General features: G+C 49.3%; 1 protein-coding gene across 2 annotated transcripts; it reads right to left on the minus strand.

Moving 5' to 3' along the window:
* Positions 1-8,427: 8,427 nt before the first annotated feature.
* Positions 8,428-15,300, minus strand: WBP2 (WW domain binding protein 2; the record flags this gene model as incomplete). Of its 2 annotated transcripts, XM_084273484.1 has the most annotated exons (8): positions 15,230-15,300; positions 13,343-13,451; positions 12,672-12,807; positions 11,066-11,158; positions 10,634-10,750; positions 10,285-10,407; positions 9,142-9,218; positions 8,428-8,481 (listed from the first exon to the last, which is right to left on the minus strand). In XM_084273484.1, the coding sequence occupies exons 1-8, from the start codon at positions 15,286-15,288 to the stop codon at positions 8,428-8,430; spliced, it is 768 nt and encodes a 255-aa protein (XP_084129610.1). In that variant the 5' UTR covers positions 15,289-15,300. The 2 variants fall into 2 exon arrangements, with proteins under 2 accessions (XP_084129610.1, XP_084129611.1); XM_084273485.1 differs by lacking the exon at positions 10,634-10,750.
* Positions 15,301-16,433: the final 1,133 nt, after the last annotated feature.

Raw genomic sequence — 16,433 nt, forward strand, 5'->3', positions numbered from 1 at the left:
TTCCCTTTGCCTTGTGTCGTGGTTTTACCCCAGCTGAGAGCTGAGATCCAGGCAGCTGCCTGATCTTTAAAGGAAAAGAGGAGGGGGAGAAGTGTTGGGGGCAGTGAGGGAAGGGAAGGGAAAAGGAAGGGGCAACTAACAACCCCAGAACCAAGAAACCAAAAGCCCCTGGGTTGGGATAAGGACAGTTTACTAGAATAGCAGAAAGATCAAACATAACAATGCTGACAGGACTTTAGAACAAAAATCTATGAACCTGTTGATACCCAATGCAGTTTCTCACTGAACCCACAGCTCAGGCCGTGCCACCCAGAGCCGTCCCGGAACCCGACTGTCCCCCCTGCTCCTCCTCCCATCAGCCCCCTTTATACTGAGCATGGTGTCATTGGCATGGAATACCCCCTTTGGCCAGTTTGGGTCACCTGTCCTGGCTTTGTCCCTCCTTTCTCATGAATAGAGAAATAGGAACAACTGAGAAAGTCCTTGACTGCCTGACCACAACATCAGGGTGTTATCAGCACTGCTCCCCTGTTAACTCTCAAACACAGCATCCCACCCGCTGCTACAAAAGAAGTTCACTCCATCCTGACCCAAACCAGGACACCTTGAAACCTCACACTGGCAAAAGGAGCTCCCTGAAGCTGGGGGACCAGGAGGTGGATAAAGGGCTGCTGGTGGCGGTGGTGGATTGTTGTGGGGGTCAGATCGTTTTTAGCCAGGTCAGGCAGCACAGGGCTGGGGCTGTGAGGGGCTGTACGGCACACAGTGAGTCAAAGGGGCAGGGGGATAAAAATCCAGAGGTACAGCAAGACCCCCCAAAAAAGCTGAAATCCATCCCTGCTCTCACAGCGATCGTTCAGCCCCATCCCCAGAGGTCTGACAAGAGCTGCTCACCCCAGTTCTGCTCTCTCTCCTGTCAGAGGGCCCTTTGCACCCACACACTGGCACCGCGGAACCGCACTCCAGCATCACTTCCTCTGCGCTCCCCAGCTGGGCAGTGGAGCCACCCCCTCACCCCATGCCCGGAGAGGGTCCCAGTCCCCTTTGAGAGATGCTCAGAGGTGCTTGCCTGGCCCTGCCTGCCTCAACCTCCACTTGAAGCAGCCCTTAACCTTGGGCAAACAGTTCAAAAGCATCTCTCCTCCCTTGCTGGTGGAGGGGCACAGGGCAGTGCAGCTGGTTTCTCTTCTGCATCCCTTGACACACACAAATGCTGTTTATTGATCTGGGACATCAAAATGCTGCCAGTGGTAAGTAGAGATGTAAAGTGCACAATGGCATTTGGAAATGATTGCTGCTGTCATCTTTGCTTTTAGCTTTGATTGCAAAAGCCAAATCTGCTCTAGCAAAGAGCAACCACAGAGATAAAGGCAGGGTGCAGACACCCCACCCCCAAGCTGCTCACACCTTGCACTGATTTTTGCCAACAAAAGACAACAAGGGTCCAAGAAACGTCTCTTGCCTCAACTAGCACAAAGAGAACAACTGGTAAGTGTCCAGTTAAACCTCAAATGCACCCCCTTATAATGCTGAAGAAATAAAATCCTCTGCAATCATAAATATTGCCAAGCATCAGGCCATCATTCTCCAGCCCAGTGGCTGTGCTGAGGATTTGTAGGTATTGGAGAGGAAAAGTTCAGCTTCAGGGTGGAAGTATCTGTTTGAAAAGCACTTTCCCCATCAGTTCCCCAACTGGTCACCCCATCACCCAGGGCTGGTTTGCAATGCCAGCTGGAAACACTCAGCACAGCCCAGCAAGGTAGGCAGTGTGCATCCCCCATCAGAAATCAGCATGGTCCTTACACAAGGTTGCTGTGCAGGGCTCACACAGTTTTGAGCCTTGAGTATTTGGTGATGATGTTTCAAGAGCAGCAAATACCCCTTTTTTCCCCCTGGGTTCTGCAAGCAGCCACCTGCTCCACAAAATACTGGTGGCAAAACTCACTGAGCTCACATATCTCATCATACTTGTACCTTGAATTACATCTCAACCAGGAAATAAGAAGGAAAATCCTAAAACCAGCTCCAGAATTAGCAGAGATTTCTGGTTAGCAGAAACAATGCCAGTGAACTCCAAACCTGGAGACAAAACAGCAAAACATCCTGGAGAGCCCAAGTCAGGAACTGTAAAAGGACTTTGTTTTCCAAAGGGAGGGAGTCAGCATCCCCAAAACAGCCCTCCCTCCCCACAGCATCAGTCTGCTACACAAAATAACTAGCCAGGGGCATGTACCGTATATATGCACAACACAGAACAAACCCTTCCACTGGTCTCAGAACCAACCCATCCTAAAGGAAACCCCTTACCCCTCAGGGCTGTTCTCCTGGGGAGGTTACAGGGGGCCCCTGGTACGAATGAAGTCCACAGTTCATTCATGCACAGGGTTATAGGTGCTGCTGAACAGACAGATCTCCAAAGAATAAGCATTATCACCCTCTTTAAAAGGTATCACCTGCACTTTAAAGGAAAACCTGGTGTGCAAGGACCCTCCACAAGCAGTAAGAGCAGTTTATCTCCCTACCTCTTGCCTTGGTAAGCCGGGAGCTGCAGGCTGCCCTCCCTCTTATCTCAACCTCTTGGCTGGAAACGGGCAAATAGTCAAAAAATTGATTTCGACATGTCCCTCCCTCACTTCTCCTTTTAAGCACGGGGCCCAATGACTCTGCAAAACCAGGCTGGGCCTGCCAGAGTTTGGCAAGGCGTCCAGTAAAAGTACAAGGTGGACGAGAGGAAGGTGGTTTCAAAACGGCAACGGGGACGGATGCTCCTGCTTCCCCTCCTCTGGGCTGCGCAGCGGGGACATCCCCCCAGGACCTCCGGGTGCTGTGTGCTCTGGCACCAGCAATTTCACACATGGGAGGGATTTGAGTCGGTTCCCTTCCTTGTCTACTACAGAGCCTTTTGGTTATTTCTGCCCTAACCCCATGTCTTCCCTCCCACAGGGTCTCCTGAACGCCTCGAGTGCACCCAGTGAAAAGCAATGGGACAGGCACAGCACCCCACATCCCACCCTGCTTGGGGCAGCTTAGGACAGCAAGGCAAACCACGAGCTTCTGGGAAGCACAAAGGGGACTTCCAGCCACCATCCCAGCTTGGACTCTGTGTCTGGCTTGCCTGCCCAGCAGCACAAGGCAGGGGGAGAGCACAGCTGCCCCAGGGAACAGCCTGCCTTCTCCTTTGGGAGGTCACAAACTTCATGTTATGACCTTGGATTGGGGTGCCCTGTGACAGCTTTAAAATGGTTTCTCCATCACTGCTATGTGCAGGCAGCATTTCATCCACTGCCCACTCCCAGAGAGATGAATTCAGCGTCAGCCACCGGGCTCATCATCACCTCTCACTGCAGGGACAGGAACGGGGGGGACATAAACGTCACCCTCATTTCATCTGCTGGTTCGGGGCACAGAGCAGGAGCTACAGCATGTGCCTGAGCTGAAGAGGGACTAGGGGTGCCTGGAAGGTGAAAGAACTCAGGGCTGTGAGATGGTGCCAGCCATGCCCTGTGGTGCTCATTAAGCACCTTCATGCCTGTCCTAGCACACACCCCCCAAATTATTGACCAACTTTGGCACCAGAATGGGCCCTGCCTGCCTTTTCCTCCACCACCTCTCCCCACATGTGTTGCAACCCACCCTGAGGAGCCCACCAAGCCCCACAGAGCCACATGCTTGGATGACAGGAGGAGGCTGAAGGCCTGAATAACCCCCCACTGCCCCCTGATCCCAGACAGACCCACTGAAACACTGAATGTTCCTGCAGCTGACCTGTGCTGCAGGGAGAGCACCTGTGACCCCGCCAGAGCCCAGCCCTTAGGGAGCAAAGTACATCCAGAAAGAGAGACTGAACTAGAGCACAGGAAAGGAAAGGTTTAAAGAGGCAGGATTTGCTAAACCAAGCTCACAAATGGAGCCCAAGCTGATACCTTTTGCTCCAGTATCTGGAAACTGGAGGAAACGTGCAGGAAATGGCAGGTAGGCAGCTGGGAGGACACAGCAGAGGTGGGTCCTGGTCTGTTTGCACCCTGAGGTGGGAGATCCAGCAGCCCCAGCGAGGAGGTGGGAGCCTCTGCTCCTTCTTGCAGTGATGTGGGTCTGTTCACAGCCCGATGTGGCCTCTCCTGGTGACACAGTGGGGGCCCTTGAGCAAGGAGGGTGCTGAAATACCGGTTTCCAGTTCAGTCTCATGATGGCAGCTCTTTGAGCTGACTCACCCATGATGGGTGAGTAATACCTGACACAGCTGGAAAGAAAATCCCTGCCTAAAATGAAGATCTCCACCCTGTGTGTCCCGGCACCTCATACCAACCCACCAAAAAAAACCCCTCCCACAATTGGCACTGGGGCTTGTTCAGCTTTAAACCTTAAACTGAACCCTCAGCCCTAAGCTCAGCTTAGCAAAACCCATCTTCTAATACCAACCTGGCAGCTGTTTAGGGCTGGAGGCGCCTGTGATGCGTGGGCCAACTCGAGCTGCTCACCGGTGAGGGCTGGCTGTGCTCCAGCTGCTCTGGAACAGCTGGGTCCAAACTTCATCCCACACCTCCTGCCACCTCCAGCAGCGCTTGCAAAGGGAGCTGGTGCTCTGAGCTGTGTAGCTCAGAAATCCCACTGCCCATCGTGCAGCAGAGATGCAATTTGAGCATCAGCTGCTCATGGGGTAGGCGGGCGCTGGCCAGGCTGGCTGAGCCAGGGTCCCTGTGCCATCAGCTCATCCCCTCCAGCTATAAAGGAATTAATGCAAAGTAATTATTTCTTTTCTTTGGGTTTGTTTTTTTTTTTTTGGTAATGGGTCACACGAAGCAGGAGTGCTTCCAAATGGGTTGGAGGAGAAGGAGGGCAGCTCCATGTCTTACTTTAGCTGGAAGCAATCCTGGGCAAGCACACACACATCCCATCCCTCCAGGGTGAAGACCTTCCCCAGCCTCCAGCAAGACTCAGGGCCCATAGCAGGGAATCTGTAAGTAGCACCTGCAGTTCCTGCAGTAAGAGGTGGGGATTTTTACATAAGATCTCAAAGCCCTTTAGAAACACCTGCTTACACCACAGTCCCACAAAGGAGTAAAATCACCTGTATTCGGAGCAGGGAAGCAGCACAAGGTGTCTCCACAAGTGAAGAGCCTAAGTCACACCAAGGAGACAGGACTCTGGGGTAGCAGAGCATCTGCCTATGCCAAAAGATTAACTGGATCCAACACGACCCCTTCCCTATGCCCCCTCTTTTTCTCTGGTAGAATAATACCATCCAAGTATTGAATTCAGCGGTGCTGATGTAGCCTTCACATGACTGTCTGCTGCACAGCTGATGAATCATTCAAGCAGGAATCAGATCTGGAGACATATTAATGCACAACATTTCCTACTCCCACTCCACTTCCAGAACAGAAGCAGACTTTCAATTGCACTTCCCTCCTTTAATATTTCAGATCTTCTCCCTGAGCAGCAGGACAGGCTGACCCTTTCAGCCTCTCTATGCCCCTTCTAAGCACAGCTCCTGGTTCCCATGGGGGACATGGCAGCAAGTGCTGAGTATCTAAGCCAAACCTGTGTTCTCAGGGATTCTCACCAGCTTCTATCTGGCATAAATCTGCACCCTCATGAATTGTGTTGCTCCACTCAAGCCCAGACCTGCATGAGCCTCACTGGCTGTGTGACTTGCCTGGCCTTTTGGATCCAACAGCTTCAGTGTTCCCAAAACATGCTTCACTTCTCCTCAACTTCTCCTCCAAACACATCAACACCAGGATCAACCTCTGTAGTTCAACACACTCCTTCACAGAATGGCAGGGGTTGGAAGGGACCTCTGGAGATCATTCAGTCCAACCTCCACTGCCAAAGCAGGATCTCCTGGAGCAGGCTGCACAGGATTGTGTCTGGGATCTCTCCAGAGGAGACTCCACAACTCCACTCCCAGGGCTCAGGCACCCACAACGTTGAGAATTTTTACCTCTTATCGACACAGCTTCCCATGGTTCAGCTTGTGCCCGTTGTCCTGTCACTGGGCACCTCTGAGAAGAGTCTGGCTCCACCCTCTTGACACTCAGCCTTTAAATATTAAGTATTGATCAGATCCCCTCTTGTGTTCTCTTCTCCAGGCTAAACAGCCCCAGCTCTCTCAGTCTTTCATCGTAGGAGATGCGCTTCAGCCCCTCATCATCATCATACTCTCTGCTGGACTCTCTCTAGTAGCTCCCTGTCTGTCTGGAACTGGACACCACAGCACTGGTCACTCAACAACAGCTGTGGCTTCACCAGGACAGAGCAGAGTGGGAGGAAAATCTCCCCACAACCTGCTGGCCACTCTCTTCTCAATGCCCCAGGTCCCATTGGCCTCTTGACCACGAGGACACACTGCTGATCATGCAGAGCCTGTTGTCACCAGGACTCCCAGGTTCTTCTCCACAGCACTGGTTCCCAGCAGGTCAACCCCTGATGTACCAGGTGCTTGGGGTTATTCTTTCCTGGGTGCAGGACACTATGCTCACCCTTGTTGAACTCCATTGGGCTCCTCAGGTCTCGCTGAACAGCAGCACAGCTTCCTGGTGTGTCAGCTGCTCCTCTCCGTTTGGTGTCAGCAGCAAACTTGCTGAGAGCACACTCTCTCCCCTCGCCCAGGTCCCCTGACTACTTCCAGCAATAGGTTACACCTCTTACAGGGAGAACTGGTCTGGAAAAGCCATCTGGGTAACACATCTGGGTAACACGTTAAGCAGTCACCTCACCAGTCTACAACAGGAACTGCAAAATAGGTGCTTGTTAAAAGATTTTAACATCTTGTTTTCACTTCACAAGAAAAATCAAGCAACTGATGTCACCAATGAACAGCCAAGAACAAAACCCAACTGGTTGTGCTGTCTAATTCTCCCTCTCCCCATCCAACACTACCCATTAAGTGTGGCCACAAACGTACAAACACTGGAAGTGTTGAGCTGATTTCTTTTTACTTCACAGTCTTGGCAAGACAAATCTGCATTCAAAAGTCATTTCACATTAATATATTAATCAAACATTTTCAAAATAAATATATTTTTTTTAAATATCCATATCTTTACATCACTGCAGTAGCAATTCTAGAAAAGTCAGTGCACAGAGAGCAGCAGTTTGATTAATCAGCCAGACTCCAACGAAAAGGACACAGGAGATGGGACAGTTTTGTCTCCGAGCAGGCTGCATGCAGCAAGTCTCAGCGATTTCCTAGCACACAGTCTTTCCTCACACTTGCTGGGAAGGCTCTTCTCTCTCACAGACACTGTCAGAAGTCTGATTTGCACAATGCAAAGTTTCCAAAGCAGGTTACTCCTCAGTCCCGCACGGTGCTGCGGTTAACGAGGTCACCACACCAAGGTTACACATGGAAAATGCTTCAACCCTCAGACAGAGGAGCCCAGTTCAAGTTACTGGGAAGTAAATTCACAGCTGATCCAGGATTAACAGCATTAAACAACATTCAAACGAGCAGTGCAGTTACACCTAGCAGCTTATTCCAACATTTTGCATATTGTCTCAAGGGCTTGGTCCAGGGCAGGAGTAAAGCAAGACTCCCCATCAGCTATTAATTCACCAGTTCAATCACTGCAGGAAGATGCTTCACTGGCCAGAAGTGTAACTTGCATTACAACAGATTAAACCAAAACAAAGTGCATTCTAGGCTAGAAAGAGAATATTCAGGACTCAGTGGTCTCAAGCCCACATACCTAACTGGAAAAGAGAGACAAAGTTAGTGTTCCCATACAACCTGTAAGTAGCTAGACAGTACTCACCAGCCCTCTAGAGAGGAGTATGTTTTAAGGGCAGCTTGTCACCATACACAGTGCACAGCAGGAGAATTTGATGGGCTACCAGATTGTTTGCTACAATTGTCAGGAATGACTTCACTAGAAAACCCCAAGAAAGTTTAACAGATCTCTGAAAAATGTAATAGATACCTGTTTCCTCTGAGATTCCACAGGTTCCCTTTGAAGCCCTTTCTCAGCAGCACAGGGAAAAGCTGGATGAGATGCTCTGGGATGAGAGGAATACCCAGAGACATCCCTGAGCCCAGAGATGCTCTTGGCTGCACACACAGAAAAATTCAAGACACTCCCAACCCTTGAGAGCCTTGTTTCCATGTTACAAGCACATTAATTATCACTTTGGAGCAGATGCTTACTCTAAAGAGGTGTAATTAAAGTAACAAAAGAAAGAGATGTAGGCAAAACTGACAGGTGAAGAGAACCTCCAGTTCTATCGATGCAGTGCACAGGGAGAAGGGAACACTGTGCTAGGACAGCAAACCCTCAGAGCTCCATGACATAACCCATGTATCTACCACTAGATTCCATGAAAGCTACGTGCCTCAGGGGGAGGCTCTACTCAGTGCCACCCAGACCCTGGGATTCGGCCAAAATGGGAAGTAAGAAAGCAATGGGTTGTGGAGAAGTTAGTGTTAGCTTATTGGTTTTTCTTGTCCTCTGGTGGGAAGTATGGAGGAGGGGGTGGCTGGTCCTGAAATAAAGCAATAAGAGAATATCAATTCATGACTAAGAAAAAAACAAAACTCAAACATCAATCCAGACAAGCTTTCACAGAATCACAGAGCAGTACAAGCTGGAAGGGACCTCAAAAGATCATCTAGTCCAACCCTCTGCCAAAGCAGGATCACCCAGACTAAATCACACAGCAATGTGTCCAGGTAGGTTTGAATGTCTCCAGAGAAGGAGACTCCCCAACCCCTCTGGGCAGCCTGTCCCAGGGCTCCATCACCCTCTCAGTGAAAAAGTTCCACCTTATATTCCCATGGAACTTCCTCTGCTCGAGCTGCACCCATGGCCCCTTGCACTGTCACTGCCATTACAGAGAAGAGCCTGGCTCTGTCCTGACTCTCACTCTTTACATATTTATAGACATTATTAAGGTCACCCCTCAGTCTCCTCTCCTCCAAGCTAAACAGGTCCAGCTCCCTCAGCCTCTCCTCATAAGCAAGATGTTCCACTCCATCTTGCTGGCCCTGTGCTGGGCTCTTTCAAGGAGTTCTTGAACTGAGGGGCCCAGAACTGGACACAATATTCCAGGTGTGGTGTATTTTTTTTGCTGTCTCACTGAGAAAACCAACTGCTGAACACAGACCTGGGCTCACACTGTGTTATCAGTGGCACAGGAACTCACCGTGGGCATATAGACGTTGTGTGGGTTGGCTGGGCTGTAGTAAGCGCTGGCAGCGGCCTCGGCAGCCTTTGCTTCAGCTGGCACAGAAAGAGAAGTGACAGGTTTGGTGACACTCAGAGAGCTTCTACAATCAAGCAAAAACTCCACATATTCTTGGCCATCATGAGTTGCAAAATAGCTACAACAAACAGGACAACTGAGCATTCTCTCTTGCCACAGGGCTGTCAAGTGTGGAGCGAAACAGACCAAGATTTAGTTTGGAAATGTCACCTGGGACTGGCCCCTCAGCCAACACATAAATGGTAACAGCTGCTTTGCCTGAATACAGACAATGACCCTGGAAAAAGGCAGTCAAACTGTCCTTCCTGGGAGTGAAAAGACAAGGAAAAACAAAAATCCAGCACAAGTTTATAAAAATGCACTTTAAAAATGGTCATTTATGAAAATAATCTTCTGTTTCTGTAGAATACAAACATCTGCAAACATCTGGATTGGTTTTGCTTTCAAAAAGATTGTTCAAAGATGACTGGTTGTTTATTCAACCCGAAGAAAGAAGTTACATCCTCACCCAGACAAATATCCTTATCTGGGAGAGATCTGTGGTTGTGTCCAACAACAAAAACTTTCTTCCCCTCCACATGCAGACTTTTTAATAAATCCCAAATGAGTGAAAAAGGGGGTGACATTTCCCCAGCTCCTTTCCATCACCTATTCCTCACTTCCACAAAAGCAACCGGGTTAAAGTCAAACAGGGGAAGGGGGAACAACTATCAGCAAAGCCACATTTGCTAACTAAAACGGACTAGAAACATTCTACAGACAATTTCTTTTTCCTCATCTAACTGAGCAAGACCACAAGAGGAGAATGACAAATTATTTTTTCTGCCCCAAGAATAAAGCCAGCTGCAAAATATTCACTGTCCACTCTGGAGAGAATCAGGCTGGCCTCCAGACAGCTGGATATACAAAGCTGGAGATTAGGAGAACTCCCTAATCCCTCTCCTAAACAATTTTAACTTCTAAGTGGAGCTTCTAAGTGGAGTTTCAAGTTCTTCAAGAGCCAGCAGACAAGAAACAATGTCTGTTCCATGGGTAACATACCCACTGTCATGGGTTTGTAATGCACCTGGACAGGCTGCTTACCTGCAGAAGTGGCAGGCAGGTCTGGACCACTGACTGGGGGTTCCATGGGCCCTGGGTATGGTGGGGGTGGAAGCTGCATGTAACCCATGTCTCCATCCACCACAGGAGGGCCAGGATAGAACTCTGTCAGGAAAGGGAAAGGCACAGCAGAAGATTGGAGACCTTGGGGTGGGTCACAGCATACAGCCAAAACAGGCCAAAGGCAAACAGAATTAAGCTCAGAAACAGCAGTTGCACAAGGTACCAGATCCAATCTAAAAGACCCTGTAAAATTTGTGTTTCTTTCCCTTTTGACTTATTTTAACTCTTGCTAACTAGAATAATCCCCATCCTCAATTCCCAGACTCACCAGGAGGAGGTGGTGGGTATGGATAGGCCCCATTAGCTGCAGCAGGTGCAAAAGCACAGGATCCGTTGGGCATGTAGGAATAGCCATAAGCACCATTGGGTATTTCACCTCTGGAGACTGGAAAAGTAAAGATAAAGTTGAAACCAAAAGCATCAAAGCCTGCATCAGATGTGGAAAAAGACCTCCAACAAACTTAAAGAGCCCTTATCTGAAACACAACCAACCTCCACCCTAATAAACCTGCTGTCCAGTGGATGCAAAAGAAAAATTAAACATTTAAAAATAATAATAATTATTTTTCCAGATACAGCCTGAAACTTGCAGGGATTTGAATCCAACATATTGCAACCTAAAACTGCCCACACCATGAGATGAAGCTAAGGCTTCCTGAAAGCCCAGATCTATCTGGCAGGCACCACCAGGCTCCCATACCTTGTGATGCCACTTGCAACATGCGCTGCCCAAACTCAATGGCACCCCCAGCCATAAAGGTCATCTTGAATGTGGCAGATCCTTCCCAGCCACCTGCAGTGAGGAAAGACAGAATTCAGGAGGAGAAGCAGTTTGGATGCTATTTATCTTCCACACTTTATCTGCAGATGCCCTTTATATAGTTCTTTAAAGTGCTTACCTCCAACTCCCAAGGAAAAAAAAAAGTATAGATAATGTGGCAGAATGACTCTATTGTCAGAAAAATTCACATTGGGCAACGTTTTCAGGTAGAGAGACACCTCAAGAAACATCAGTAAGGGAGACTTTGAAAAGCCTACTCAAGTTGTGCCTGTTACCTCACCAGTTGCCAACAGTCTAAGCTATTGGGAGCGCTGGATTTGCTCTGGCTTTGTATAAGATTAGTGCAGGAGACAGGGATTCTGTTAATCCAGTTTGCTAAAAATCCTTTGCAACTACACCTAACTGTCAGCTATAAATTAGTCCAGGAGTCTGAGAACCCAACGTAGCAAAGAGCTTAATGAAAAACATGGTCCACATAAACCCATTAGAGTCCATGGAAGATAATTCAAGCCAGGATAATAATAATAATAAAAAAATAAATTAGTGACATCTCATATTACAGACTGAAACAGAAAAACATGCACAACCCAGATTCCCAACAACACATCAAAGCAGAAGCTGTGTCAGTGCTGAAACAGGGACATGTAGATTAAAGAGCTTTTTGAGCTTAACCAGATTCCCCTGGCTGTTAAAGCAACATCCTCGTTAAAGGAGACAGCCTCTGGGGAGAATTCACAAAGATTTAGCTAAAGCCATTTGCCTTTCACACAGAGTTGGCTGTTACTGCTGGAGCTTCCTCTCACGTTGGATAGTGCTGCTTTGCTCCCACACAGAAGCTACAACGCTGATTTCAGGATTACAGACTTAGTTTCCTCAGCACTGCACTGTGATTTCAGTGCCACAACTAATTCACTACACTGAGCTGGGAATGAAAGAGTTTATTGAACTATATACCTTGGGTAAAACAGTGATTAAAAAGATTATTCTTGAAAATGTCTACCACAGCCTTCTCATGGAACACTGGAACAGCCCCTGGAAGATTGCCTCATGACAGTTCCCATTCTCTTCTAGTGCCATGTTTACCACTGATATGTGCTGCAGTGTTAGCATCCCCTTCCTTGAACTGCACAAGAAACTGAGGATGGGGTACAGCTCTCTGGAAACCCAAACAGATCCAAAAGGATTTTTGGTGTAGGAAGACCTTGATGCAGAGTTAAGAGGTCCCTCTGACCAAAAGCAAACATCCTCACAGCTGCTGACTCTGCTCTGCTGTTTACTTGGTGAGATCACTTGGCTGAGTGAGCTTCATATTTTGCAGAGGGCAGGAGTGAGATAAGTTGCAGGACAGATCTGTTCATTGTAACTGTACAGGGAGCAGATAAGGGGAATATTTTTAGCTGCTAGTTTCAAAGAAACATGTTTTAGCAGTACTGTAAACCCCCATTTTGGCTACACTGGATACTAACTTTGCTATGAAGGGTGTAGTTGAACTCAGATACAGAACACACATCTGTACTATACATACCTCCTGCCTCTGCCTTCACTGTACCCTTGATATAATTCGCTCCAAAGACAGGCTGCTTAATCTCACAATCTTTCAACAAATAAAAGGGCATCACAAAGGACTGCATAGCATCCTTTCCCTTCGATACAAAGATAACCTGAAAAGAAAATAACATCACAAAAAGTATTTAAACCAAACAGGAAACAGCCACAAATTATTATTTGAAGGGAATTTTTAGTGGACTGAAACTCCCTCCCATATCCACAGCAAGCCAAAAGCTACACAGAACAGCCTTGAGGGTAAACCAAAGCACTGAGGCAATAAAGCCTTCCAGGAAGGCTACCCTTGCTCAGAAAATACTCCTCCTGGCTTCCAGACAGCTCTCTGCTCCACACAGCTATGATTTAGTAGCTCTGCTGCTGCATTCAGCATTTCCAGACCCTTGCTAATTTCCAATGTTGAAGATGCCTGACTGACTAAACATCTGCCTGTAGAAGAGCTAATCAGATTTAGTATCTTTTGAGAAATAAACAGGATATGCAATGAATTCATAATGCTCCCCGGAGGGAGAGGATGAGCCATACTTCAAGGGGTAGTAGATTATCCTGACTTTCATGCATTGAGGACATTTAAATACAGAAACACAAAGAGCCCTTATCTCCTTACACAAGATAAAGCCTTGTACTACTTACTCGGTAGGGAGTCAAGAAAACACTCCCTTTTTTGGTCCCTTTGAAGGCATCTGGCAGAGGTTCCATATCACTGAAGGTAATTTCTACGTGATCATAGGTCATCAAAACGCTGCAAACAGGATGAGAGAAGAGACATGGTGTCCCAGTGTTACAGTTCAAGGCAGAAGTGCAACATGCATGCAAATTCACTGACCTGCCACAACTGCCCATAACCTCGTGCCAGTGCTTTGCAGACAAAACCAGTCTGGTGTACTTTTGGGGGTTTGTTTCAGTGTTTTGGGTTTTCATGGGTTTTTTGGGGTTTTTTTCCCTCCTGTTGGCAGTAGCAACTTTAGTACTACTGGCTGCTTGCTCTCAGCCCTGTGTTCTCCCCTCAGCGTGCTGGCACAGCCACAGCTGCCTGCATAGCCAGGCAATGAATCTTGTCAATCAAACTCTCAAGATAAATATATATTATCTTTTTATTATTACTTTTTTTATATCATATTGCATTTCCACCAGAGCAGTTGCCTAATTTGGTTCACCACAAGTAACACAACAGAGGAAGGACTGCTGAAGCAGGAACTGTTCAGGCTGCCTCACAGCTTAAGCACCTCTCACAAGAACGTGATCCAGAGAAACTCCCCTTTCTTGCCACTAGACTTCATTAATCCACGTCATCTGCACTGACTCCTCAATTCTCAATTAGAAACTGACCTGATTAGAGCCAGCACAATACCCTTGCACGGACACAGAACTCGTATTAACACAGCAGCATCCACATTAGGGACTCTTAATCCCTAAAGCTGGAGAAACCTCCACCGCCTTTATCTTTGGCAGCTTACATGTTACCATCCTCAGTCATTCACCTTCCCCCTCTGCTGACAGTCACCTGTCCAGAAGAGCACAGGAGCCAGCAGCTCTGTTCAGGCTACGGCGCATCAGCTGAATCAACCACCAACAAGCAGCATGGGCTGCAGCATGAGGGGTGCCCCCTGACCCAAGGCAGGCTGACAACTGGGGCCAGGAACACATGAAGCTGCTGCAGTTGTTTGTTCCAGTGAACACAAATTTCAAGCCCCCGAGTTGGCATCACTAACTCCTTCTACGAAGGGCCACATCCCAAATGGGAGCCAGGTGCAGAATTCCTACACCAACGTTTAACTGGGCTCATGGAAAGAAGCCGTGAAGAATGAACTGCTCCTTTGTCCCAGAAGCAGGTGACCGCCACGTCAGAACCAAAGCACGCTGGCAGGCACAGAGGGCGAGGCCAGCCCATTGCAGACAGAGACAGCTCTGTCGAGGCTTTCCGTTTCCATGGTTATACCCCAGCACCTCATCCCAACGCTGCCGCCGCTGCTTCCCGAACCACAGAGCGGGGGTTGTGCACAGGCGACCCAGCAAAACAAACCGGACCAGCAGCCCAGCACTTCCCGAGCTGGCGGGTCTCGAACGCAGGCACGCTGCGGGTGCGGCACCCCAGCCCTCCAGCAGCCAGGGGGGAAAGAAGGATGAAGCTCGGGCCCAGGCCAGAGGGCTGGCGGCTGAGCTCTGCCAGCCCTCGCTGAGGGGTCCGAGGGGAGGCTGCGGACAGCGGGGACAGCCAGCAGCGGGCCGGGGGAGGGGGGTAGGGGCGGGGCAGGCTGCAGAGGGGAGCCGTGTGAGGAGGGGAAGGCCGCGGCTGAGGCCCGGCAGGGGATGCAATCAGCCTCTACTCCACAGGGGGAAGAGGGCAGGACAAGCCCAGCCACAGTGAGGGTTAAGCCACCCCCCCTCAGCGTCCCCCCCACCACCACCCCCGGAGCCCCACTCCCCTCCCCACACAACCTCTCCCCCGAGGGGACTCAGCTCCTCGCTATCCCCTGGCGACTGAGGCCGGGGGGTAGGGGGAAGGGGATGGCACCTCACTTCTCGCTGTTGTTAACGATGACACCGCCGCCCTCCGAGTGGTTCCTGTTCAGCGCCATCGCCTCCGCCTCCTCCCGACGCCCAGCCCACTCTGCGCCTGCGTGGGAGCGGGGCTTTTAGCATAGCGGCGCGAGCGGGGCATGACGGGACGGGGCGCGCGGTGCATGCAGGGAGTTGTAGTCCCCGGGGCTGGGCGCCATGACACCCCTCCCGGGTGTCTGCCCGGGGACTGCCAGTTCTGAGGGGTAGTTCAAGCCCGTTTTGACCCAAACCGGGTCCCCAGTCACCGCTCACCACCTCCAAAAGGCAAGGGCAGCAGGTCTACCTACTGCTGGGAGCTGCTGTTCCCGGCCTTGGCCACCCCTGAGGAGATCCTGAGCTTCCGAGCCCCGCTCCCGCCACGGTTTATAATCAATATTAATTTAACGAGCTCAAGCCAGCTTAGGTTTTATTAAGCTTACTCAGTTTTCTAACACGTAAGAGTAGGGGTAGTCTGAAGAGCCACTCTCCCTTTTTGGGAGAACTCTCAAGCACATATAGAAACCCATTAATCACCCGATTACCTGTCCCGCTGACCAAATACACCACCACGATTTCAGCTCCTCAGAGCCGGCCTGGTCTCAGCAGTGGGTTTTCAGGCTTTTCCCCTCACAAGGGCACCCTGGCGTAGTGCTGCTCTGCGGATGGGAGTTCACAGGGCACCCTGACAGCGTTCAGATCAGTGTGTTGTGTTTTAAAATGCTGTATTTTGCTGCGGTTTGCACCTCATGTTTTTATCCGAAAGCCAATTCCTGGCTGGCTCACTAGCGGGCAAAACATTTGCACTAGGAGGCCGTCCAGTTCCGCACGCAAGAAGGGGCTGCATGCACAGCCCATCCAACCACAAGTGATTTTTTAAACGCCATTTGGCAGGATCTCAGGAGGAAAAGCCCAGAATTAACTGAAATGGAGACAAAATACGACAAAATTTGGTCCAATTCAGCTGTTTAGTAGAGCAGAATAAAAATCACCTCAGGTATGTGATGGTGCTGTGCATAAAACAAGGTTTGGCCCCTAAGCAGTGAAGATGTTTGTGCCGTTTCCAATGATCTTTTATTTTACATTTCATGTTTCACACCCTTGCAAATAGATTTTTTAGCCCAATAGTGGTTGCTTTCCATGATGGGAGTCAATCACATCCTAAAATTACCCCTTTATTAAACTG

Source organism: Gallinula chloropus (assembly GCF_964237585.1).
Source record: "Gallinula chloropus genome assembly, chromosome: 20".
Classification (NCBI taxonomy): Eukaryota; Metazoa; Chordata; class Aves; order Gruiformes; family Rallidae; genus Gallinula; species Gallinula chloropus.